Genomic DNA, 25423 nt, shown 5'->3' with positions numbered 1-25423 from the left:
TACAATGTAAATGTTACATCATCGTGAGGTGGCAGAAGATAGTAACAAGATGGATCTTGAGCTTGTCATTGTCCCTCAAAGGAGAAAGCATGAAAAGAAAGAAGGCTAGTATAAAGTAACAACTGGATTAGAAGCTTGTTTCCTCATTCATTCTCATTACTTCTCTTGCATGCAGTTATTTCTAATTCACATCAGTTTTGCTTACTTTCAGTTTGAAAGAAGAGAGTCAGGTTATTTTAATTTATAGCTAGCTTAAGTTTTCACCTCTCTATAGTCACTGCTGTGACTACAGTGAAGTTACATGTGACTCAGCTTTGAAGTTAGCTGTTACAGGTGAGTGAGAGCATTCTAGACAGAGGCATGGAGTTTAGTGAAGGCTGACTTAACCGGCTTCTCCAGTATACATTGAATTTTAGGCTGCCAGTTCTCATGCATGAGGATGGGTTTGGAAAAAGAGAGAAAGACTCGATTACAGAAAACATAAAATAACAGGTATGGTTGACCAGGGGGTCCTATTTGTACTGTTCTGTCACACAAAACTAAGGCTAGGCAAATAAAAAAGCAACTGATTTTAAACAAATAAATGTCAGTATTTTAGATTTTGTGAAAGGTACTGCTGTATTACCACAGCTAACTAAGTAATAAACATCCTGGGAGCATTAGGTGTTTTCATAAACAATACTTGCAGGAATCTTAGCCAGGATAATATTATAAGGCAGTCAATCCTCACGCTCTGGGAGTCAATGTCCAGGGACAGAATCCAAGAGAAATACAGCACACACATGCAAAAACCATGAGGAGATGCACTGGGCAGGTAACAGTGTCCTCTGAAACCTTCCCATTTCATGGTCTCAGCTACCGTCTGCTAAGCCTGTTGATGAAATTAAGACTAAGCCCTGCAAGGCAGATGCCTCCCATTCCCCCAGGGAAGAGCTTCGTCCTCTTTGCGCTTTGCAAATCTCCTGGAAATGGGAAGGGCACACCCTTTTCAAAGGGGGCAGGGACATTACTAGGCCCCTAGCATTTGTAGGACTTAGAAAAGCAATTCCATTTAAGTCAGTTTATATCAGTGGATAAGGTTTGTATTCGGCTGACATTACAATAAACAAAAGGTGGAAGCACTGAAGAAGCAGCGGGGAGTTGTGGAAAGTTAAGAGACCTGCATAAGGAAGAGAAAGACAGTGTGGTGTGATGTGATGTAATGGCAAGAAAGGGGAGAAAAAACAAAAGATGTAAGCTGAGACAGAAAAGGTTAAGTCAGAACCCTGCGAATTCTTTGGGGGGAGACAGCTGCCACTGACAACACATAAACATTCCACAGCAGAGGAGCTTCAGAAAGCACAGCGGAGGTCATTCAAAAGTGCTCCACATCTCAGAAAGCCTTTTTTAATTTAGAAGAAAAAAATCCAGCGTTTGACATGAATGGTTTTTCTTTGATTTGTTTTCCAGGTCTGCAGATGAAGACAACACAGTAAAGCCTGGAAAGCACATGTGAGCTCATCTTTCTTATAGAAGCCTTGAACAGCACAGCAAGCATCTCAGTCTTAGTGAGAGGACCATGCAGGTGTGCTACTCAACATGTATTTTAAGAAGAAACATTGCACTCCTGGGCAGCGAAATAATTAGGCTCACTTGACTTTTCTCTTTTAAAGAGAAAGAAATTCCTCAGAAGCCATAAGATTTTAGCCTGGTAGAGAAGGAGCAATGAATAAACCATTCTCATGGGATGCCAACATAGGATGTGAGATCTCACTGTAAGAGGTCAAAGCCAAAGATCATTTTAATGAAAACCCTTGACAACTAATGAAAATCTTTCACCAGTTCAAGAAGGACTTCAAAGTGGCAGAACTGTCACAGAAGGAATAGCAGTCCAGAAATGAGTTATTAGGTGAATATACCTAGGGAAAAAGGATATTCTGCTGAAGCAAGTACTGTATCCCATTGAAAGCTTTGGATATGTATATCCATTTGTTACTACAGAATGTAACGCCATGCAGAGAAACTTCAATAAAGCATTGCAAGGGCATTGAAAAGCCTTGCCATATTAAGAAATAGCCTTGTTTATAATAAAAAGCTCTGACTGACATCCTTTTTTACTCTTGCAGCAGTGGTTGAAGATGTTAGCATCCCCAGCTGTCCTCCTCACCCACAAGCCAGAGGTTATTGCCCCTGCAGCAAGGGCAACGAAGAAGACTGTGTGTCCATTGCTCCACAGCTCCATTTCAGGAACCAGCATGCAGTGTAACCTGCTCATCTAAAGGGGTTGGCACTGCAGCACAGGCTGTGACCTGAAGCAGCTCAGGCACAAGTGTATGTCCTGATCTGCCAGCTCTGCCAGGAGGCAGCTTAAAGGGGTGATCAGAGACATGTGAATGATGACCTACTAAATGGCAAAATTCAGTAAGGAAAGTCTTTGAGACCTGAACATGGAAGCTTTGCTGTCTCTTTGATTCTGCCACTGAAGTTGCCCACTTGAATTGTCTGTTCACTTTTGCCAGTTTGAACCCCAGCTACCTCTGAAGACAGCTGCAGTATAACCTCGCAACCACCATGTTAATATCGGGTCATGTCTGAACCAGTTCGTCTGAGATGGTATTTCCTGCTTCTCAGTAAGCAATGTGACAAGCTAATATGGAGAATGTTTTCCACTCCCTAAACTGAGCTAATTTAGACCTAGTTTGGACATTGCTTCACTGTTGTCCAGACCTACCTGTCTATCCCTGACAGAAAAAAAATAAGAAAACCCAAACCACCTACTGTCTCTGTGGATGAGAACAGCTTGCACATGTTAACAAGATACACAAAGTACAGCCATGAAATGCAGATGGGGAGGATTCTCTTTAATCAGTGCACATAATTTTGCATGTCAGAAGGGGCCATTGTTGAGGTAACAGTCTTATTGAGATCATTTGACTATTCAACAACCTTTTTTTAAATAACTGATTTAGGGGTGTCCTGATGCAATGACAACTTGGTTAATTATATCCTGCTTCTGTATGGTTTTGCTTCTTGCTTCACAGCCATGTTGAAAGCATTTTTAGTTGCCATCCTAAACTACTGCTGGTTTAGCTATGCATTATTAAACAATAATTAGGTGCTAACCTACAATTAGCTATATATCTGTGATAAAAAAAACAATCCTTGGATACAGTTTGTAAGATGCCTCAGAAAGAAATTTTGTTACTGCCTGTTTTCATTACTGTTAGCATGCATACACAGTGCTCCAGCAGATGCCACGTGATCTATCCCAGAGACTGAAGCCTTCGGTCAAGGGGATCTGAAATCCACCTATTTCCCTTGCTACAGAGCAAAGAATCACAGCTCTACCCAGCAAGATTTGGCTGAAGGGACTGCTTTAGACAACTTCCTCTACCTGGCACTATGTCAAAGGCATCAACTGGATTATGAGTTTCCCCAAATTACACACAAGTAGGAAAGCAAATTCTGTGTCTAGAACCAGGAATGGCTGAACTCCTGCATGCAATCTGATGCTAAAGAAGGTCAATCAAGTTAAAATTGGCATCCTGATGCTGCCATGTGGGTTACAGCTCAAATTTTACTGCTCTGTGCAAATTAAAATCATGCCAGATGCATTAAAATAGAGCAGAAATGGCACCTGGAACAACATGATCCAGTTAAATGAACAATCACTACAAGCAGTGATTAGAAAAACCAGTCCCACTACAGACACCACACCAGAGTTATAGGACAGTCCACGTTTAACTTCTCCATATCTCTTCCAGGATATATGTACAACTTCCAGTATCAAGTGCTTAGAGCATGCTCTTGTTCAGTGATGTGAATTTTCTGTTATATCATTGCTTGGTGTTTTCAGAAAACAGCCATTTTCACAAACACAGCCTCCCTTCTATTATTCTATAGTTTTTAGAAGCGGCCACCAGATTTTCTTACATGAAGGTTTTCAGTAAATAAAATTTGTTTCTAGGAACAGTGAGTATGGCCATTCATGGTCACTGATATCTTTGACAATTTTGAACCAAAATTCGTATTATGGTTTTTACCATCATTTTTATCTGCACATCTCAAAAAAGTAAGAAAATTTTATTTTCTAGACCCCATACTTTCATGCAAGTAAAATTGAAAAAATTAATCTGTGAATGATAAAAAATAATTAAAAAACCAAGTTATTAATTCAGTTTTACTTTTGCAAAATGAAAACCAGCCCTCCCCTTATTCAGAAAGTACTATGGTTTTTTCTTTTAAAAGGTCTTCCTGGACAGCAAAAGGGATGAGAAATTACAGGGGTCTGGACTGACCTTTTTTTTTTTAAGTCTTTGCCTTCTATGGGTGAATTTGCACAAGACTGCCAAAAAATGCCCTGACTTGCAACATGAAGTTATGATTCAGCCCTAATCTAAATCTCCGTATAGTTCTACAGTAAAGGTATCAGTCATATAAATAATATATACTGACAGAAGGAGAGGATTTCTGGCTCAGAGAGATGTAATTAACAAGCAGATTTCTAATTTCTAGGTACATAGGTGTTTTGAGTTAATAATTCACTATTTCTCCCCACATTCTTAGTCTGAATTTATGGACCATTGCAGGTGGATGGGCTCCTGAGCTGAAAAGCTGTCAGATGCCAAGGCAATACATGTGACAGGTCCTGCAAATGCAACTTGCCAGATGGAGCTTAGCTGTACCCATGGATAGTAGTAATCACTCCTTTTGTCTTCTCCGTAATGTCCTATTGGAAGAAATGGGGTATGACACTACCTAACCACTGTCACCTTTCATTGCCACCACAGAAACTGCCTCTCAGCTTTAGAAGGATGAAAAAGCAAGGGAAGAACAGCTAACAACAGAAAAAAAGTTTAAAAAAAAAAAAAATCCTGAAGTCCTCCCGACCTTCAGCTACTGCTGTCATTAAAACAGCTTTGAATAGAATTAAAACAGCCAGTAAATTCAAAGTGACCAAACCCAACAGAAGCAGAGGGACAGCCAGCCTGTGCCATTACCTCTCTCTGCCTCTAGAATGATCCTTGGTGTTGTAAACTGTTATTTACATTCTCTGCCTTGTTCAATCTGCAGCTCTCTCAGGGAAGGTGATGACATTGCCCTCCTTTCACCCTGTTTCCCCTCTCCCAGCAGAAGCCCTGATGCTATTTAACTTTCAAATTGTCTGGCTGCCTTTGATGCCTCGTGTCCACCACTACAATACTAAGCAGGAAAGCATAAATCCCTGCCAAGAGTTGCAGCAGGAGAGCTTTCCAAGCCCCACCAAAGAAGATCTGGCCTTGTGGAAGTGAGAGAGCAATTCAGACTCAGAATTTGATCCAGGGACCTAGCTGAAACTGCACAACAAACCATCATAAAAAGAGCAAGGCACAGACTGCAGGGCTGCAACTCACTCTAATTGCTACAGCATTTCCTAAGGCCAAAGTGAACATTGCAGATCCTGGTCCTTAGTAATCCACAGCCAGGCTCTTGCCCTCCTTTCCAGTTCTTGCCAACTTCCTCCCTCCCTTCCCTCCAGGAATCACGTGGAGCAGAAGCTAACACCATTCCATGGCCTCAGGTAACAAAGGACAAAACAACCAACTTGCAAGCATCAGACATTAGCTGAGAGGCAGCCAGAGAGACACCAAGCCTTTCCACAGCAGATTGTAAGTGGTTCTTGCTTCTTGCCAGGGCAACAAATGCTACAGCCAAGCAAGCAGAAATTTCTCTGCTATGCTTGAGTCCATAAACAGAAGGACAACATGTGATCAGCCATCTGAGCACCAAAGAATTATTCATCTTCAGGCAAGCAACAATACCTCACGATTAGTCAGGTGTGGGGGTGGAAGAAGTCCTCTACTGGAGAGGCTCCCACTGCAGTAGTTCTTTGAGGCATATATACGACACACAACCCTCCTTCTTCCCATCTATCTATCCTTTCCACCCTGGCACTCTTATTTATGTCTAGCAGCTGGAAATCCTACCTGATAGCTGGTCCCCAGCACCCGCACATGGCTCTGTTACAGAGTGAGGCCAGCTGCCCTCCTGGCTCTGGAGGAAGCCCATAAGCTCTGCTGCATAGTTCCTCCTCTGGTGCTTTTAAAGCTGAATACCTTCAGGGACTCCAGAGGAACAGGCTGTACATTCTGACTTGCCTAGCATATCTACGTTTCTAAATTTCATTCTCACAAATTGCAAAATCTCAAGACGAGACAAGCAGGTGACAGCAGCAGTCAGTCATCTGAACAACCATTGCTCACAAGCTTAAGAACAACTTCAGTTCATTACACAAGTCTAAAGTGTGACAGAGTAAACGACAATGCATTAGGCAGCGAGAGGACAACTTAAGAAGTATATGTAAACTGGGAGACATATATGGGACTAACGTGAGCGGAGGAGTTGCATATATCAGGTGTACAGAATCAGTTTTAGCTTACTTTGCTATGAATATCTCTAATGAGGTTATGCCTATAACAATGAAACAAACCTGGGCACTGGAGACTCACGTGCTAATGTAAGTGTTAATACAAACACCCAGCATTGCTCTAGCAGAAAACAACAGGATTAACTGCTGCCTAAATGTAATCAATTGGGAGCTAAAATAATTTTGCTTAAGATTTGGACCCTAAACATATTGGTAAGTCTTGATCCTACTCTGTGAAGGAAGAGGACATTATGCCAATATACCCACAGCAAAGAGTAATAAAACAGAGAGCCCAGGGAATACTGATCCTACCAAAAAATTCTTCTATAGTGTAGGTATCATCACTCCTCTTTCTATATCTATCTCATTTCTTTTTTGATGTCCACCACCATCTCACCACAATAAGAGTATATTTAGGAAAATGAGTAGTCACACTTGTTAAAACAGACAGAATACTGAAATAAGGAGAGAGGCAACATGACTCTTAATCCCAAATGAGTCTATTCCATTATTAGAGGTACTCCTTTCTGTATTCCTTTTCTCAAAGGGAAAACGAAATAAGGTGTTACCTCTTTACTGTATCTTTAAGTCTTTTTTCTTAAGATCCTGAGGAAACAAGACAATTGGAATCCATTCCTACTCACTCATAAGACAGGCCTCCTACTCAAATTTAAGTCATGCCCATTCAAAGCATCTGTTTCTGTTTTTACCACAGCACAGAGTAAATTTTCTGCTCTATGCTGTACACATCTGTAGGATCAAAGTGGAACTACAAGGTCATAGTACCACTATGAAAGACTGAGGCCAAGGACCAGGCAGGGGGGAAAGGGACTACAACACCTGAGGGAATTTACAAAGTATAACCGATACTACCAGAATAGTGCCTGTAAACCTGGCTGTGAGACAGACCAAGGACCAGTGTATCCTTGTTTTATTTCACAGGGAAAGTAAAGAACCATTTGGAGAGGAGGTTTGTTGACAGCTGCTGAGTGAATTGAATAGGGCTTAGTAAACAGTAGCTCCTGGTTCAGGACCTGTATTCAGCCTGCTACAGCCTCTCGGTTTTCTAGCTAAAATGCTGCAACTCCAAAGCAGCTTGGCAGCTCACCTCCTTCTGCAAAATGCCTGTGTTCCACTAGCTGTGGCCTGCACCATTCATCTTCTTGCCATCAAATCTGCTCTCACCTCTTGCTTCCTGCTGTGTCAGTACATTAAGTTCTTCTAACAGGAGGAAAATATATTAAAGGAATAATAATAACACTGATAACAATAGTCTAAGAAATACATATTTCTTTCTCCATATTTCCCCTCATTCGATTAGTCTCCCAGCAAGAGCAGCATTAATCACTGGGGCAACAGATAAAAGATAAAGACCAATTTGAATTTTGCTGTGTGCTACTGAGTGTGTATGTGTGTGCTTAGGCAGCAGGGAGGGAGGCAGCAGGATAATCTGTCATTTTGTATATTTATGCTGCTGGAGTCAGTCAGGACTGGTACTCCATTGTTACCACAGATTAAAATCATTCATGTCCTTATACTTTCATTGGAGGTCATCTTTCAGGAAAAAAAAAGGACATTATGACCAAGTTAAATTCAAGCTATTTGTGCAAATCTCTGTGTATGGCTTGGGCACTGAGGCTATTGCTTGGATGTTAGAAGAACACAACATATAGTAGTTTTTTCTCCTTACCTGACCCAACTTTTTTTACACTGAGTTTTCCTGTTCGAAACAGTTACTGGAAAAGAGCTGTTGCAAGTGACAGGAAGAGGTGCTTTTTAGATGATCTTAGTACAAGTGTGTAAGAGTCCAGCTCCACCTGAGTTTGAACTGCTGTGGAAGAAGCCATGGGTCCTCAGATCTCACTGCCAGCAGTTCTACTGAACTGAGTCCCTGCCAGCTTGGCAAAAAAAAAAGACTTCCCTTTATCCCTGGGGAAGATAGAGTATGGAACAAAGCAGAGATTAAGAAGTAGAAGAACAGTTACTAATCCATATGGGTACAAGTTTCTCTCTTCTCCAAACCTTTGTCCATCCAAAATAGAGTTGCTAGAGCCACCAGCCTACCACCTCCAGCCATGCCACTCTCCATCTTTAAATCTTGCAGTTTCCTTCCCATATCTCTATGAGATAGATGTATCTCATCATCTGGATCTTAGTTCCTTGTCCGCACCTCAGTATTCATCCTTTCTTTATCCACTTTCATACATTTAGCTATTACAGCATTCCCAACGTTTCCTACTCTCTGGTTCACGCCTCCTAATAAACTACTGGTATTCCCTGGAAGTGTCCTTACCCACAAATCAATTTCCTTAGCACACCTGATCTGAGACACAGCAAAATGGGCAACACAGCACCAGTCTCAAAGCAATTATTAGGGAAGATGGTTCCTTCATGAGTCATTATAAGGGTGAAAAGCCAACAGACCAAATTTCTCCAAGAACACACAATAAGAAAGAAGGGGAGCATTTGCATCCCATGCAATACCAAGAGAACTGAAATCCAATTTGTCACCCCTTTGCCCTTATTTTTCAGTTGAAATTTTGTGGAAGCAAATTCTTATCTTTCAGAATATAATAGAAGCAATTTTGCAATCAAAATGAACAACATCCCACCTACTCATATGCCATCTAAGGGAGAAGAGAAAGCATTGGTGGTTGCATAGCCTGTCTTGCTAATTGCTACTTTTAAGAGCTGTACCATGACAGACATATCTTGCAAATCAGTGACAACTCATCCCACAGATGAAAAAGAAACTAGCAGAAATCCTTCTGTATCTGCTAGTTAACACTACCATCATTCTACAGAAAACCCAAGGCACTAATTAGATGGTTTCAGAAAGCGGGTCTGTCACAACAGCATGGATGTGTTTCTAATTTCTGCACATTCATTCAAATATGAGCTAGGAAAGTTAGGGGGTACATTCCCACCTCTCAGCCAGTCTTGTTAAAAAATTCCAAACAAATAAAATGGAACTATATGCTCTGGAAGTATTTTAGCAATGTCTGCAGCTTCTAGGCATTTCCTTGAAGTATATAAATAGCAAGCAGAGCAGATATGCTATAACAAAACGTGAGCGAATCCTCCAACCATATTTGAGCTATAATAATTGATTCTACTCCTTTTATTTCTAAGCACTTGCTTTTGTAGTATTGGATCTCTTCATCATATATTGTCACTGCACAACCATCCTAGAACAACACACTTGTACTATTCTTTCATTTGGCTTGTGATCAAATGTATGGTCAACTATTGTAGCTTTAGTTCCTGAACACTGTATTAATCAGATTTTGAAAATAATCTTCCACGTGACTTTCAAGAATCCTTTTTGGCAGGGCAAATGACACGTCTAATTAAACCAAGGAGTACCGTGCCCTAAAAAGTAAAGTACATACTGACGTTTCTAAGGTTACTTTCTGAGAAAGGTATGCATGCCTGCCTGCCTGTCTGAAGAAGGTAGGTGTCAGTTTTCTACAGCTGTTATTACAGCTTCTTACCCTTTTAATACTGAAAAGGGTGTGCTTTTTGGTCACCTAAAATCAAACAAATACTTCAATGAGTTCTTGATCAAGATAAAAAAATTAATCAGAGAAAATCTAAAAAAGTGCTGAAATCCTAGAAAAGTGCTAGACCAGCCTGCCCTTCATATGCTGGGCCATATCTTCATTTCCAAAATTCAAAGTAGAACAGAACTGGGTACATGTGTCAAAAACACCAGCTGAGATTTTGCTGCAAGTCCCAAATGATTGTTCAGATCTGCAGATTAAAGGCAATGTAAACTCAACATTTGTAGAAATGAATCAGCTAATTTGGGCCCTCTGTAAACTATTAGGCTGAAGAAATAAAAAGACAATGTGGGTCCCAGCAGAACACACAGAGGAGTGGCTGAAGTGACTACTTGACAACACTACTATATAAAAACAGGTTATCCAAAGAATGAGTGTAAGCTATATTTTGAGAAATCATACTATGCGTCAACTAGTGGCACACAAGTTTGCCACACACATTCAATCAAATCCCTCCCCTGGAGTCATGAAAAAGTAGTCTCCATTTGGAGCCAACAATGGTTACTAAGTTAAACGTTCAAATATCACTGGTGATAATGTCAACAAATGACAGCATACACCAGCATATGCATGAGCTGTTTTACAAATACAATGTTCTTTATTACTGTAATTGTACTTAGCAGAAATACAAGGCTGAGCTTATTTCCATCATCAGTACTTGTCAGCACTTGGGAGCGTAGGCTGGAAAAATATTACAGTAAAATCACGTTCCCTGTTTGGATGAGTACTGAACTCCTGGCTCACTATGGCACTTCCAGAAGTGCAGCACACTTGTCTTCTGCAGAAAGTGAATGAAATAATGAAAATATAGGATTATATTTTAGACTATATGAGTTTTATAGGTAATCCAAGTATCCTGAACACTACATCAATAAATATAATTTAAACACACCACACCACTCCCCCATCTAATGCTCAGTTAAAACTTGGAGAATATTTTTATCCTTTTCCCATACAGAACATTATCATATCATAGACATGTTTCTGGCTAGGTAGCTACTACATTACATGCCAAAGATTCTGTATTTCAGTGTGCACTAAATCTATTTCTATACTACATACTTGTGAAATATTTCGAGGTCGTTTAGTATAATTGAATTAATCACTCTGTAACCTACATGAACAGTAGTTTGCATGAAAATTTTCTATCCCACATTTGGATTTTTGCTTCCACACTGCTTGCTTTCTCTGCCCAAACCATATTACCATTTAATCATCACAGAAGAGATGTGACTGTGAATAAGTAAATGCCATTTTGTGAATTTCACTGCAGCAATGCAACTTTACCAACAGGACTCACTCAACAGGACTGTAGTGCAGGAGAAAGGATTCCACTCTGAAAGATGGTACAGGTTGGGGGCTTTGGTCTCTTTAAGAAAAAATAGTTGAGGAAGAAGCAGAAAAGGAGGGATGAAAGCCAGACTGCGTAATTCTCAGCAGTACCAATGGGCCAATGAAATCAGTCTTTAAAGCAGAGACTCATCAAAAGCTCTTTTTTCATTAGAGCTTTGCAGTCTTGGGATAGAAATGTCACTAGTGACTTATAAGAAGCAAAAACTAAATTAAAGGCCAATTTCTCCCCCCCCCCCCCCCCCAGATTATTATCTATGAGTGTAAAAGAAAGTACCTAGGCAAGACCAAGGGTTAGACAATTTTGTCTTAGCTGACAGTGAAAGTCTAATTAGACTGACAAATCTTCTGTGCTATTTTCCTTTGTGATATACACTGTAAGAAAGGACTTAGCCTGAAGCTGCACGTTATGAAAAGACATTAATCAAGATTATTGGACCCTCAATAGAAAACACAGTTAGAAGGCTGGAAAGCCTAATGGTTGAAATAAAAGGTTGAGAACCTTATTCAGAGCCATGCCAATGGGCTGGACTCTCCGTATTGACAATGGGCAGATGCCCTCTTCTATTCTTTAGAGAGAACATTCTGCATATTATATATCATGCACTGTCATTCTATGGCTCTAAGGTTATAGCTGAAAACATCCACAAGTAATTTATTCTCGTCACCTCCATGCTACAGTTTGAACAGTTTGGCAAGTGTCATTATCCTCATCTCAAGAAGCTGAGGCATGCACTGCATATGTAACAGAGCACACAGTTTCTGGTTCCTCATGGAGAGCGTAACCAAAGTCCATCTGTCCTCCCAGAAGGGTTCTGATCTCTTTTTCACAGAAAACTGTCTGTTATTTTGGTCTTGGGACCCCAGCCATCCATGTTATAGGGCAGACATATTAGGGGCCTGCCGTAGGTCAGTGGGCTCTAGGGCCTCCAGAAGCTTATCTGGAGCAGTTCTCCTTAAGGACCCACGCACTGGCTGGTACCATATCTTGGATTTACTGAACTGAGCGTGTTTCGAACGGAAGATTCACGTATCACCATGCATGCTTTTCCAGACTGGCTTTACTTAGTAATTAACTTCAAAGATATCTTTACACAAATCATCTGAAAACTGAATGACCCAGCTGTGAACTGGACAGAACGTGCCACATGAAAGCATATGGAGAGTCTCCTAAAAAGCTTTGAGCAGCGACTCACTAAATAAATTCTGAGCATAGAAGCAGCTGACATGGAAGCAGAAGCCAAGAGAACGAGTGTCACTTTAACTCGTTTTCACAGAAGTCTCCCAAACCCAGAAATCCCTGAACTACTTCACTAATAATTGAAGCTGTGCTTTAAATCAGGAAATAGGGACACGTGGGATTCCACGACCTTTAACAATTGCTAATGAAGTAACCCTTTGAGAAACATGGCAGCCTTGCAAGAATATGACGTGGCACACTACAGTGACTCTCATCTAATAGCAGCCTGCACAGCCTGATACTGTACCACATGCAAAAGCTAACGGGTTGTCTTTGAGGCCTTCGTAGGGTAACATGGCAAAGCAGAAGTCCCAGAGAGGATATTGTTATCACAGGAGAGTCTGGTGTGTCAGGGCCTTGAGACTGGCAGCAAGAATTTAGTACAACACATGTCACTTCTGAACAGACCGTACTTAAATCCAGAACAAAACTGCATGTGAGAAAGTCAAATCAGCATTTCTACTGAGGGGCAGCAGAGCACAAGCACCATTTGCGACTCACTGAAACAAACACGAATCAAAACTCCTTTTTCTCCCTTATTTTCATTTAACAGAAAAAGGTCAGCTCTTGTCATCTTCCTTCAAGGCCTCTCTGAAGCATATTTGAATGACAGAAATGTTCCTATCAGTATAGCATACAGTCATACATCTCAACTGTTTCTCACCCAAATCCTGCCTGTCCTCCACTGATCTGAGTTTCACTGCCTTGCAGAAATGTTATTATAAATTTTAAAACACAATGAAGTTATAGACATTTTAAAAGCTAATATCATTGCCACAGGGTATTTCCAGTAATATTTTTCTCTTAACTCCCTTTGTCTGGTTGTTTATCCAAGACTACATCCCATGTTTGGGATCTTCACAAATTGAAAAGCATGTCATTGGTCTGTGCATATACTGTGTATTTTTAAAGCACTTCATTTTCCCAGCTGTTTTAGCCCAACTGTGCTCTAAAATACTTCTGGCAGTACTCAGACTACCTAATTGCAGCAGGTATCTTGGTGTACGTTACAAACAGAAGAAATCTTTGCAGTTACCATGCTCTTCTGTACTTCCTTAACAAGTGATGTGTAAATCTAAATCCTACTGAAATTCCGCTGGATTTTGTATCACTTTGGGATTACAGACTTGATATTCTGCACAAGCTTTATATGCATTTCAAAAAGGAAAAGTTTTAGTTACTTACATATGAAAATGAGTAATACAAATAGCAAAGATTCTTCTAATACAGTAAGAATGATAATTCTTTATCCCGATTCTTGCTATTTTGCATTAGATGCTTTACTTATACTTGTATCGTGCTTGGTATTTCTACAACGGGCCAGAACCCTTCTGTGCTAAGTAGTGTACACATGCAAAAAAAAAAAAGTACATTTTGAACCCAAGGAGTCTGCAATGTAAGCATAAAACAAGATATCACACATGGATACAGAAAAATGGATAATAAACCAAAAAATGTGACAATATTAATCGGCTTCATAAACAGCTGCCTTAGACCATCACCAGCCTAACCTCTGACAACTTTTTGGCACGCATCATGATGAAAGGAGGGTTTCAATGGGATTGGAAAAATAACCTGCTGTTGCCTTGTGGATCGTACCAGGAAGCAGAAAGATTCTTATGATCAAATCTAAGAAGTCAGCAAAAAAATGCTCGAATCATGATGATCAGAATGGGGAGAGAAGAGGCTAAACTGTGAATGGCCTTGAAAGTGAAGAAATATTGTTTATTTCTGAGCAGAAAAGAGAAGAGAAAGCTGGAGCAAGGTAATAACTAACTGTATTTGTACCACTCATAGCCTTAGGTACCTATATTTTACGTTCCCCAAAGAACAAACTTGTTCTATTAGATTTTTCCACCACTTAGATCTAAAATTGTAAGCAGGCTTGACAATGGTGATGTTGAACACAAGCAAGATAAAATAACCATTAGGCATCTGAAAACCACAGCTGGAAATACTGCCCAAACAGAAAAAGACAGTTTCTTCTCACTTTCACTGTACAAATAACGCAACTTAAGCTGACAGAATCAAATTCTACCAAGAGTAAGGAAGAAAGGAGAGCCATCTGTGCTGCGACAGCAATAAAATGGCCTGATATTGAAATGCAGGAAGTTGTAATGGAGGTACATATTGACCTTTATCTTTCTTTCAGTGGGTAGCATGAAGTGTCAAAGAGTTATTGCTTTAATATCAGCTGAGATGAGGCCATTTGTTGTGGTGCATGTGTATCCAGGAAATCACTGCTCTAACCATGTTTTTAGAAGCACTTTGACACTTTATTAAATCTTCTTGATGCTCTTTCAGCACACAGTGGTCTCTACAGGCTGAGTGAACTGCCATGTAGGCTAGGCAGGAAGCTTTCTGGAAGAGTTCCTCTTCAGGTAAGCCAGAATCATTTCCAGCTTGACCCAGCCCACAAAAGTCCAGTGCTACTCTCTGTTACACTCCTACAGCTAAACACAGTTCTGCTGCCTTTATAAATTAAGGAAAATCTCCAGTAAACTAACAAGAGCAGGATCAGGACCACAGACTTTATTCTTCTGGAGATGTAATCATACAACGATTTTCTCTAAAATTAGAGCTAGCCACTGAGGAGAAGAAACTGTAATTCTTTCAAAGTTTATGACAGTGACCAAACCTGGGGTAATTTCCCCTCATTTAACTGAGACTTTGTAAATCACCTCTTGGGTGTTTGAGGCTAATAACTCAATTAATCCCAGTCCTGCTGCCAAGTGGGTTTACAGAGTACCAAAGGGGGCAATGTTAAACCTTGGCTTGGAATTAATTACTCTAATAGTTGTAAATTCCACTGCAGCCCGAGGTACTTCACAGAATGGTTGTGGTTAAAAGGGATGTCTGGAGGTCATCTAGTCCAACCCCACCCTGCTCAAGCAGGGTCACACAGGGTCAGTTGCCCAGGACCATGTCCAGATGGCTTTTGAATATTTACAAGCATGGACACTCCACAACATCTCTGGGCAACCTGTGCCAGTGCTCAGTCACCCTCACAGTAAAAAAGTGTTTCCTGATGTTTAGAGGGAAACTCCTGTGTTTCAGTTTGTGCCCATTGCCTCTGGTCCTGTCACTGGGCAGCACTTTCATCTTTACACCCTTCCTTCGGGTATTTGTATACAATGATAAGATCCCCCCGAGCCTTCTCTTCTCCAGGCTGAACAGTCCCAGCTCTCCCAGCCTTTTCTCATAGGAGAGATGCTCAAGTCCCTTAACCAACTTGGAGGCCCTTTGCTGGACTCTCTCCAGTAGCCCTCTCTTTTGTACTGAGGAGCCCAGAACTGGACACAATACTCCAGCTGTGGCCTGACCTCCTACACAATTAAGAGGATGATTTTTGTGTTTTCTTATCCTAAGTGATCAGGACTAGATAAAAAATAAACAGAATGGTCATATATATACAAACACAATCAATAACTGATTAAAACTTCTGAAGCAGTTAGAAAGCAAGCATACAACTTGCATGATCACAGATTTCAAAGTCCTTGATTTCATTAAGGTCTTCTGTCCCAAGCAGCAGAAATTGTTTCAGGGAAGCAGATGGAATAATTTAAATTTTTTCTCCAACTAGACAACACTATACCTTTCTCTGGAGGTTTAATAAAGGCACACTCTGATCAATAATCACTCACCAGTATCTCAGCCAGTGTATTCTGGCTGCCACACAAGTGGTTCCAAACCCACTGCATTTTTAGGACTGAAAACACTACATTGGCACAATTAAGCCAGAACATCTGTAATTCATTTTTTTTGTAGAAATGATTTTTACAAATGACATTGGAACCACTCTATGTTGGAACATCTACGTTTTGCAAGAAACTGATCTTGATAGTATTCCTTTAAAATTTTCTACAGGAAGGCTATAAAAGGAAAATGATAAATGGCTCTACCTGGAAGTAATGCTCCATTGCTTTTCTCCCCATTATGAACTTCACTGTTGCAGCAATACCTACTGTCATAATAATAAATAACCATACACCCACCCCCCCTTAAGCTTTGTAACTCCCTTAGGAATACATTTCCCTACACATGGAACTGCAGAAACAGAGTTAAAATCACGTTCTCATTCACATTGGGGCAATCCTACTTACATAAATAGGCTTGCACTAGGAGAGGAGGAAAATCTGTCCCCATTATCACATACATGTGCCATAATAATTCATCCAGCTGTTTGTTCAGCAACATGAGGGCATTTTGTGGTGATTTACCCTATACAACATTATTAAAATAGTTACATGGAATATGAGTCAGAGAACAGGGCTCCCGTGAATTTACAAGTGAGCAGTGAAACAAAAGACTAATTAAGAATCCCAGAAAATGTAGAAGACTAATTGACTCACCTGGATGCTGGGTGGCGAACGATTTTTTCGGGTTGTAGTGGTGGCCATCGTAGTTGTGGTTTCCATGACTGTAGTAGACATTTCTGGTGGCACGGAGGTTGTGGGTGTTGTTCCCAAGATGGAAGGGACTTCCCCCACGAGTCGGACACTTCCATTGATTTTAATGTTGGGATTGTTCTCTGCTGCCATGTTCAGCACTTTCAAGCCATTGTAATAGAGACCGGAGAGCTGGCCTTGGAAGAGACGCCCTCTGTCCTTCCCTCCTATGGCTATTTGCGCCTGGGTGTTGAAGATCGTTAACTGTCGTCCTAGTGAAGGGGGGGTGAATAATATTATTGCCAGACATTTCCTTCACTTTGCATCTTACATTGAGTCCTGGCTAGAAATGACGGAGAACAAAGAAGTAGATTCATTCTTGGTAGTGTTTATGATGACTGCAGAAATACAGTATGGAAAGGTACTGCCTAAAGTTCATTAATAAGGAAGATTAGCCTGAAAGCAAGAACAGCTAAAACTGAACCTCATACTTCAGCATCCACTCACACATCAAAACTCTGGAGGAGCTTTGACTCAGTCAGAAATTTGAACCCACTCTTCTAGAGTTGGACTCATTTTAAACTACAAATAAAGCTTCAATATGTGGCTATTTATCTACTATTAATTCAGATTGCAGTACCTGTCAAGCTTTAGCTCATAAATAAACTTTCTATTTTGACTGGTCAAAGGATGGTATTAACTCATAAAGCCACTTTTTATAATGCAAAGTTTTAAGGGGTGGTTTGAGGACAGTGAAACATCAGAAAAAATTGATGGTGATACAACGATTGTGTAGGAATCTAAAGACAGGATTAGTCATGATCTTCCAGCTGTAAATTTTGCGTTGTGAAGGCTCACAAATCTAAAACCAAGAAACACCAAATGTAAACATTTGTGATGTCTCTGAAAGAGCAAAGCTTTTGAAATAGTGAGGATAACTTAGTGCTTCAGATGGTTAAGCCCCAGAATGCCTTACATGTGACTCCCCTCTTACAGACAGTGAAATTCAAACGTAGGCAGGTTAAGTGATTTACTCAAGATCACACCTTGAGTGTTACGAGCGGTCTAATACCATATGTAATAAAAAATATATTTATTAAAAATAAATCTAGTAACAATCGCCAATTCACCTATTTTTGCAGGACACTTAAATCACGTTCAGCCTGGACTGCTCTATAAATACTGCTTATGTCCCAGGTTGCACTAGGTTGACTATATCAAGAAATTAATTGCTTCATGCAGTGCAAAGGCAGTGCCTTTAATTTCACTGTTCCTCAGAAGATTAGGGGCATGCCACCTGGAATCTGTTGAATTAACAGACAACCAGACTGGGCAGAGCTCAGAAGGGTTATCAATGCAGCATCAAGTCAGTCATCATTCAAATATCTACTGTGTGTTCCCAATTTAATGAAGTTTGCAACACATGTCCCCATCCCATTCCCGCTCCCCAGTTCTCACTCACCACTTCCTCTCTCTAGTCAACCCTGATGAGAGGTACAAAATGCCACCATGTAGCAAAGCAGAGCCTATAATGCACTGCTCATTCCTTCACAGCCAGTGTTAGAGTAGATGAAAATACGAGGGGGAGCTCACCAATTTTGGTGGTCGTCGTGACGGGTCTCGAAGTCAAGTGGTGATGCGGTGTTGCATCATCTTATGGTGACAGGATGAACCATGGGGAAGAGAATGGGGACAAGAGAAGAAATGTATCTGAAAGGAGTTCCTGTCCCCAAAGAGGGCCCTAGCTAACTAAGCAAAAGTTTACGGAGAGGTGTAACATATGGACATGTGGAGGTGGGCTGCACATCCCTTGTGCTCCTCACCCACAGATTTGTAAATGAAACTCTAGGACTTGATCAGGGTGGAGTAACTGCATTGATGAAGAAATGAGAAATAAAAATGGAGGGTATCCTTCCCCTGGAAAGTGTTGAAACACCTGATGCGATATTCTGCATCTCAGGAGGTTTTAAACTTACCAGAGGCAACGTATGTCCATTAAAACATCAACAAACATGCACTGAAGCCACACATCCTCAGCGTGTAAAAACAGAGCCTTTCCTCTTGTCTATGAGGAAAACAGTATCCAATAACAGCATCTGTCAAAATATTCAGCCCTCTCAGCCCAGCTCCTGTCTGAGCTAGAGGAAATGGCACTGTACACTGTAGAAGGCCAAACTCTTGTCATATTCCATGTCCTCAGAGTTTGCTTTTCTTTGTCCTGTTGTGCTTTGGATATTTTAATGGATATGCTGTCAGTTCTTTACTACACCTTTTTCCCTTCTTCTCACACATTCCCTCCCTCTAGCACTATATTTCTTTCCATACTGTCCCTGCCTCTACATACCCAGACATTTCACTTGCTACTGTTCCCTCCTTCCCACCTCACTCATGATAGAGTGCCAAAAGGTAGAGGTGAGATGAGTAAAGAACAGGGAGTTATTTCACTAATCTTGAGATGTTATCCCTGAAAATGGAGGGAAGGTACTGACCATTCAAAGTTTTTCCATTTCCATTCCTTTCTCCTCTTGAATCAATACTGTATCTTTTTTCAACTTTTACCAAAGGGAAAAGGGGTGGGCGATGATGAGGAAGGAGAATTTTTGCTGTTCCAGCTAGGAGAGCTCCCCAAGCCAGGTTAGAAAAGGGGTCCCTCACTTTTACTGAAGGATTACAACTCTCCCCGGCATGTCATCTATTGTAACCCAAGCTCATAGCACAGCTTTAGACATGTCTGTCATAACTCTTGCTTTACTTTCAAGAATGAGGAGATAGTATATTAAGGCTGAAAAAAAGATCATGTCTCCATTTCTGGGCCTTCATCTGCATCTTCTAACACTGAAAGAAAGCGTACACCAAGGAGGTGGCACCACTCCGGTAAAAAAGGAGCTTTGATTGTGTGTTTTGGGGTCTTCCTTGTTTGTTAAGTGGTCTTCCAATCCAGGATTCATGCGCTGCACCATATGGCTAATGCTGGAGACAGCACTGGTACTAGAACTGTGTTTGCTAAAAGAACAATCACTTGTTGGAGTCACCTACAACCTGTCATTCCTCATTCTTCACTTTACAATAGTGTACATGTGCATGAATAAAGACAACAAGGAAATGCATATGGAATGAGAGAAAATTGTTGAGAGAATATACACTTAATTCTACCACCATAGATCTCTTCTAATCATTCTTTTGATGACATAGTTCTGAAGCCCTTACTTCCCCTAAGTAAAATTTATTTAGCCACTGAATTTTACTGAGGAACTGTTTACATTAGTCAATTCTACTAGGTGTGTAAGGGTTGCAGACTTACAGTCCTTCTTTTCCTCAGAGAACTCTTCCTACTGCTATTTTAGTGTCATACTGGAGAAAAATGATGAGCACATTTTAAGTTTCTCAGGTGTTTTGTAAATGTTCTGAATAGTTCAAGCTCTCGTTTCTTTGTTTGCTCTCTCATTGACTTCTTCATTTGGAAAACTGAACACCAATTAAAAATATCACAGAGAAATCTTAGTGAAGTGTAACTTTTCTGTAACACTAGGAGAGATTTTGGGCCTGATTTTGCAAATCCTAATTCGCACTAATAATTCTTGCTTCAAAAGTACAGTCACTCACATCAACAAGACTTCACATGTAAGTAAGAGAGATTTCAAGAATTAAGGACTTCCAGGATCAGTCCATTTGATGAGATGCTTCTGGGTCTTTATTAGCTCATCCAGTTGCAGAATAGGTAACATCTGTGCCTTAGCAGACACCATGTACTCTCCTAAGGAAATCTGCTGGGTTTATGACTACTTAATTTGAACAATTTAGGACTAATATTTCTTTTTTTACTCACATACATAATCTCAGTGAAGTTAATAGTGTTTAATGTTTTCTTATTACTCATACAATTTAAGATTGTAAACCTGGGCTCTTCTTAAAAGTATTTTAAACAAATTTATAAAATTTTAAAAAACCCCAAACCCAGTTAACAATGCCGCTTCAGAAAGATGTTTTATTATATTTGTTTTCCAAGAATGAACTATTTCATTATTATGAATAATGTAACAGTGGTACCACAGGAAGACCAAATCTATGGGATTAAAAAAATGTCAAGTGAAAAGTGTTTCATCTTACCTCACTCAAGCCAAGAACTCATATGGGCAAGACAGCTATTCTGTATGCTGTCTCTTTGATTAATCTATCTATTCCTCCATCCATCAGTTCATCTTGTTCCATTTTGATAGCAAGCTACCCTTTCACTCATCATCTTTATAAAGTCTTTTGACAGAAGGTTTTCATGTTACATTAATTGTTGGATGGACGACCAGATGGATGAGCAGGTTGGTGAACAGCTAGGTAAATTATTCATTCTTATTATTTTTTAATTTGAGTGGTACCCAAGTTGCTGAAAATGTCTATCTACTTCAGAATGAAGGAACAAAGCTATATTGTCTCAGGTGTTACACTGCACAATGTCATTCCCTAACACAAAGTGTGAAGACTGAATTTCCTTTCACTTTAGTAAAAACATGGCTCTACCCTTGTAGCCTAAAAACATCCAGTGCTTTGAGAGTGTCTGAATGCTCAAATATTGTCTCTTTTAGACCCTACTGCATGTGTGATTGTCTTTTAACAAAGCATCAATATCCACAAAATGTAGACTTCAGTTCAAAACTTCAGGATGGCTTACAAATGAAAGTGCCTTGGCATGCTTATAAGCTCAAACTTGGAGAAGCAGTGACATAAAATAAAAGATTTGGTGGAAAACCAAAAAGGAAAAAAACCAAACCAAAACCACAAAAGAAAACAAAGGTGGGTTTCTCAAGCACATGAACTGCATCAAGGAATTAGACATGCATCTGTTTTAACAAAATTGAGGCAATCATTGTCTTTAGTGTTAAAGGGACTTTAGCAATTCAAACTTACCAAAATTATCCTCTTTTTAGTGTTAAGCTTTATTTATTTGTTTTAGTTTGATCTTGTAAATTAACAGGGCAACCCACTGAGACTCAATAAGCATTTTCTGTATACTTTTATCTTAGAATTTATTTACAATTTAGCTGAATTAACTGTTCCAGAAAACCCTGGTAGTCAAAAAATATTTCTGTTTTAGTTACACTAATATTTTTGTCTTGCTTTCACAAATACTTTAGCTTTAGTCACAAACATTACACCATTGTAGACCAAACCTGAAAAGTGGGCAACAGTGTCAGCTCTCATTGAAGTCAATGGGAACTGAGCATGCACAACACTTTGCAGGATCAGACCCTTCACATAAAAATATTTTGAGTGTAGTTAGCCACATCCTTCATGACCTTAATTTAATTCACACTGGCTGAATCAGCTTAATTTAGCTGAGGACAGAAGTTTGAAATGGAACATAAATTATATTTTTCCAATCCTTCAAAACATTGGTTTTCCCTCGTGGAAAATTTGTTAACAACCATAGTCTAAGTCAGCACAGAAAATGCAAGATATGAGTTCAAAGGTCACCCCCTTTTATCAGCAGTACTTTCTTAAAAGAAAACAAGAGAAGATCATGTTCTGCTTTTTCTAGACTTCAAAGTAAGGATTTAGTTACAGTGATCTTTTTTTTTTTTTTTTAAAATACACAGTTAGTATAGAGGGAGAGGATCTTCCTGACTTAAGCTCTACTGTATTACCAAGAGCCCAGTCCAAACCCTGCTGAAATCAGTAAGAGTTATTCTGTTACCTTCAACAGAACCTTGGATTGGGCTCTACTTCCACGACTTTTTCTTCCCCTCCAAATTCCTAATAAAAAACCATTACTGTTTGGACACAAGTCCCATTTCAACAGGTCATGGAGTGTACGCAGAACTCTCACTCAAGGCAACCGGATTTATGCAGGTTAACAAGTCTTTTGCTAAACTGAGGCCAATTATGCCAGGAAAACCCACAAAATTAAGTAGCACTGCCTGAGATTAAGTTAGGGAAGAATTTGACCCATAACTTGGACAAATGTATCATTTGAGTGTTCAAACTGTACTCCAGACATAGCATAAAAGCGACAGAACAATCATCTTTCTCTGTCTCCCTTACTGTAGTTTAAATGAAAATGTTAAAAAATGTTTTCTTTACAACATTTTTTAAAATCGTTTAATTATCTTAATACAATTAGGAAATACATAGCCATAGTGGCTAATTAGACTAATGAGAAAAAAGAAACTTACAGGAAGTGGTTTAACAAGTAGGTTTGAAAATTTTTTAAGAAAACTTTGATAATAAAGATATAAATGTAGTTTAAAAACAAATCAAAATAGGTAAATCATGCAGTGGTTAAATTGCCATAATACATGTTGTTGCTCTTCACTCTTCTTCATTCTGTTTTGTTTTAGAAAATGTCTCCTGAATTTTTGCTTGTTTGTTTGTCATTACTATGATAGCAATCTTAGAATTTCGTCCCTTTAACTGCATTTTAATAGCAATGTATTATAGCATGATTTATCAACATATGGCAGGTGGAAGCTGACACAAATTATAATGAAAATTAAAACAGTCATTTATGCAGCAGGCGATTATCATTTAAGAAACATTTATTTGCAGGCTTTAAAAATGAGGGTTTAGAATCAAATGGGTTTAAAATGAAAGTTTTAATGACTGTTACCTTTTTCCTGCAGCCACTCCTCTACGGGCCGGTTATATTTGAAGGGGATTTTCTGTTTTACCATTTGGAACCGTTCACTATCAGTGTTGCCTTTAAAGTTTAAAAAACAGCTTAAAAACAATCTGAAAAGTCAATGAAATAGTTAAAACATCCTAGAGTTTTTGGGTTTTTTTATGACCTTATTTAGCTATAAATAAATAAGTGTGTGTGTGTACATATGTAGTTGAAAAGAGAGAGATTTATCTTTAGTAAAGTGGAGAATAGTTATACATCCAATTGCCTGAGGTTCTGGAAGGTCGAAGGAGTTAAATCCTATGAAAAAGATATCTCAGATTCTCCTCAGAGCATTTGTTTATCCAAATTGGTTAGAAGGCACGTGTAATTTGTCTGGGACATGAGACCTTGAGTGAACTCAGTGCCATGAGTTAAAACATTTTGATCAGACTACATCTGATTGCACAAGGACATGGCACAATATGTCAGTCACACAAACACACAGTGAGTACTAGTACCTTGATAAACCTTCCTGCAGTAGTAAAAGACACATGTTAGGACTAGAAACCCAGTAAACAGAAAAAAAGGAAGGAAGAAATTATAAGGAATCTATGCTGAAAGGATGTAATAGGAATAGTTTTAAAAAACTAAGAGTGGGAAGATAGAAAAAAAGGGAAGTAAAATTTAAAAAGAGGGCGAGCCGTTCATTAAGGATACGTGAAGGCTTGTGTCCAGTTACCAAAGACTTGGGCCTGTTGCCAGAAAACAGAAGCTTATAAGCTAATTTAAATGAAAGCAGAAATAATTACCCAAGATGTAAATTCTGGCAAGTGCACTTCCATTGTTCCGTGTTGATGGATAATAGAATTATCCAGCAAAGTGTGTTATGGAGGAAAACTCTTATCACTCGCGCAGTACGGAGAGGAATAGGATTCACATAAAGTCTTTGTCCAAATTCCCCGGCTACTGAAAAATTGTACAAGTCAGATGGGTTGGGCCAACTGCTAGTAGAAAGGAGCAGCTCAGTTTGACGGTGTTAGGAGTGACAGTAAACAAGTGCCATCATTCTGCTTTTTCATTTTCTTCAGCTGTAGTCACCTTCTGACTCATTCTAGTTTTTGCTTCCTGTATTATTTTTATAAAAAATCTTCAGTCAGATAGGCATAAAAAGAGTGCATCTTTTACAAACTTCCTTATAATACTGTAGAAAACGAGAGTAAGCCCCCACCTTACTGAAGTAATGCTACCATAAACAGAAGTTCAGTAGGTCAGTAGTGCTCCAATACATGTTTTGAATAAATGGCAGTCCAAGAGTCAGCAACTGCTCTGCACAATTTGCAGTACTGCTTTTAAAATCCCATGTATAAATAACCTAAGGTGGCTTCATATTTGTTTGACTTTCTGAAAGAGATGCTTGAATCTTTTTTCAATGTAAAGACACACTGATGAAAAAAATATATATGACTAACAGCTAGCAAGATGCTCCACCCAGTCAATAGCAGACACTTTCATACTGCAAGCAATATGACTGGTAAATCTCATGTGTTCAATAAACCTTACTGCGTAACTGTTGCTCAGAAATGCTGCCACTCTGTATGAGGTACCTGCTGACCATGGCTATCCTCTCCAGCATCATCTTGTTACTGCTGACTTTCTGGAACAGGTGAGAGGCACTATAGCAACACACTGGCTATAATCCCACAAGGATTCACATGTAATAAAGCATGGACCTAATCTTAAGGGGTACTTGTGAAAATCATCATCTGTGTCTCTTTAAGTCCAGCTGTAAGGAAAACTGCAATTTGGGTTAATATTGCCAACTATAATGATGAACATTTAGGAGCCTTGCTGCTTATTTGGGGCAACAGGTAAAACAAAGCAAAAACATTTAAGAGCAGCTTTACT

The 25423-nt window shown here is 39.5% G+C and overlaps 1 protein-coding gene across 46 annotated transcripts in view; it reads right to left on the bottom strand.

The window, feature by feature from the left end:
- Window positions 1-25423, bottom strand: part of NRXN3 (neurexin 3) — a 1052972-nt gene that overhangs the window by 97266 nt on the left and 930283 nt on the right. For 17 of the 46 annotated variants that reach the window (XM_052782853.1, XM_052782857.1, XM_052782856.1 and 14 more), the window contains 2 exons: window positions 23525-23614; window positions 16891-17198 (listed from right to left, as the gene is read on the bottom strand). In XM_052782853.1, the coding sequence (XP_052638813.1) occupies window positions 16891-17198; window positions 23525-23614 (398 nt within the window). Of the gene's footprint in view, window positions 1-16890; window positions 17199-18519; window positions 18580-23524; window positions 23615-25423 lie in introns of all 46 variants that reach the window. The other 29 variants (XM_052782846.1, XM_052782845.1, XM_052782867.1 and 26 more) reach the window with 3 other exon arrangements.

This window comes from Harpia harpyja, chromosome 3 (assembly GCF_026419915.1).
Source record: "Harpia harpyja isolate bHarHar1 chromosome 3, bHarHar1 primary haplotype, whole genome shotgun sequence".
Classification (NCBI taxonomy): Eukaryota; Metazoa; Chordata; class Aves; order Accipitriformes; family Accipitridae; genus Harpia; species Harpia harpyja.
Note: the sequence above shows the minus strand (reverse complement) of the source record. Positions and strands in the feature narration are given on the sequence as shown.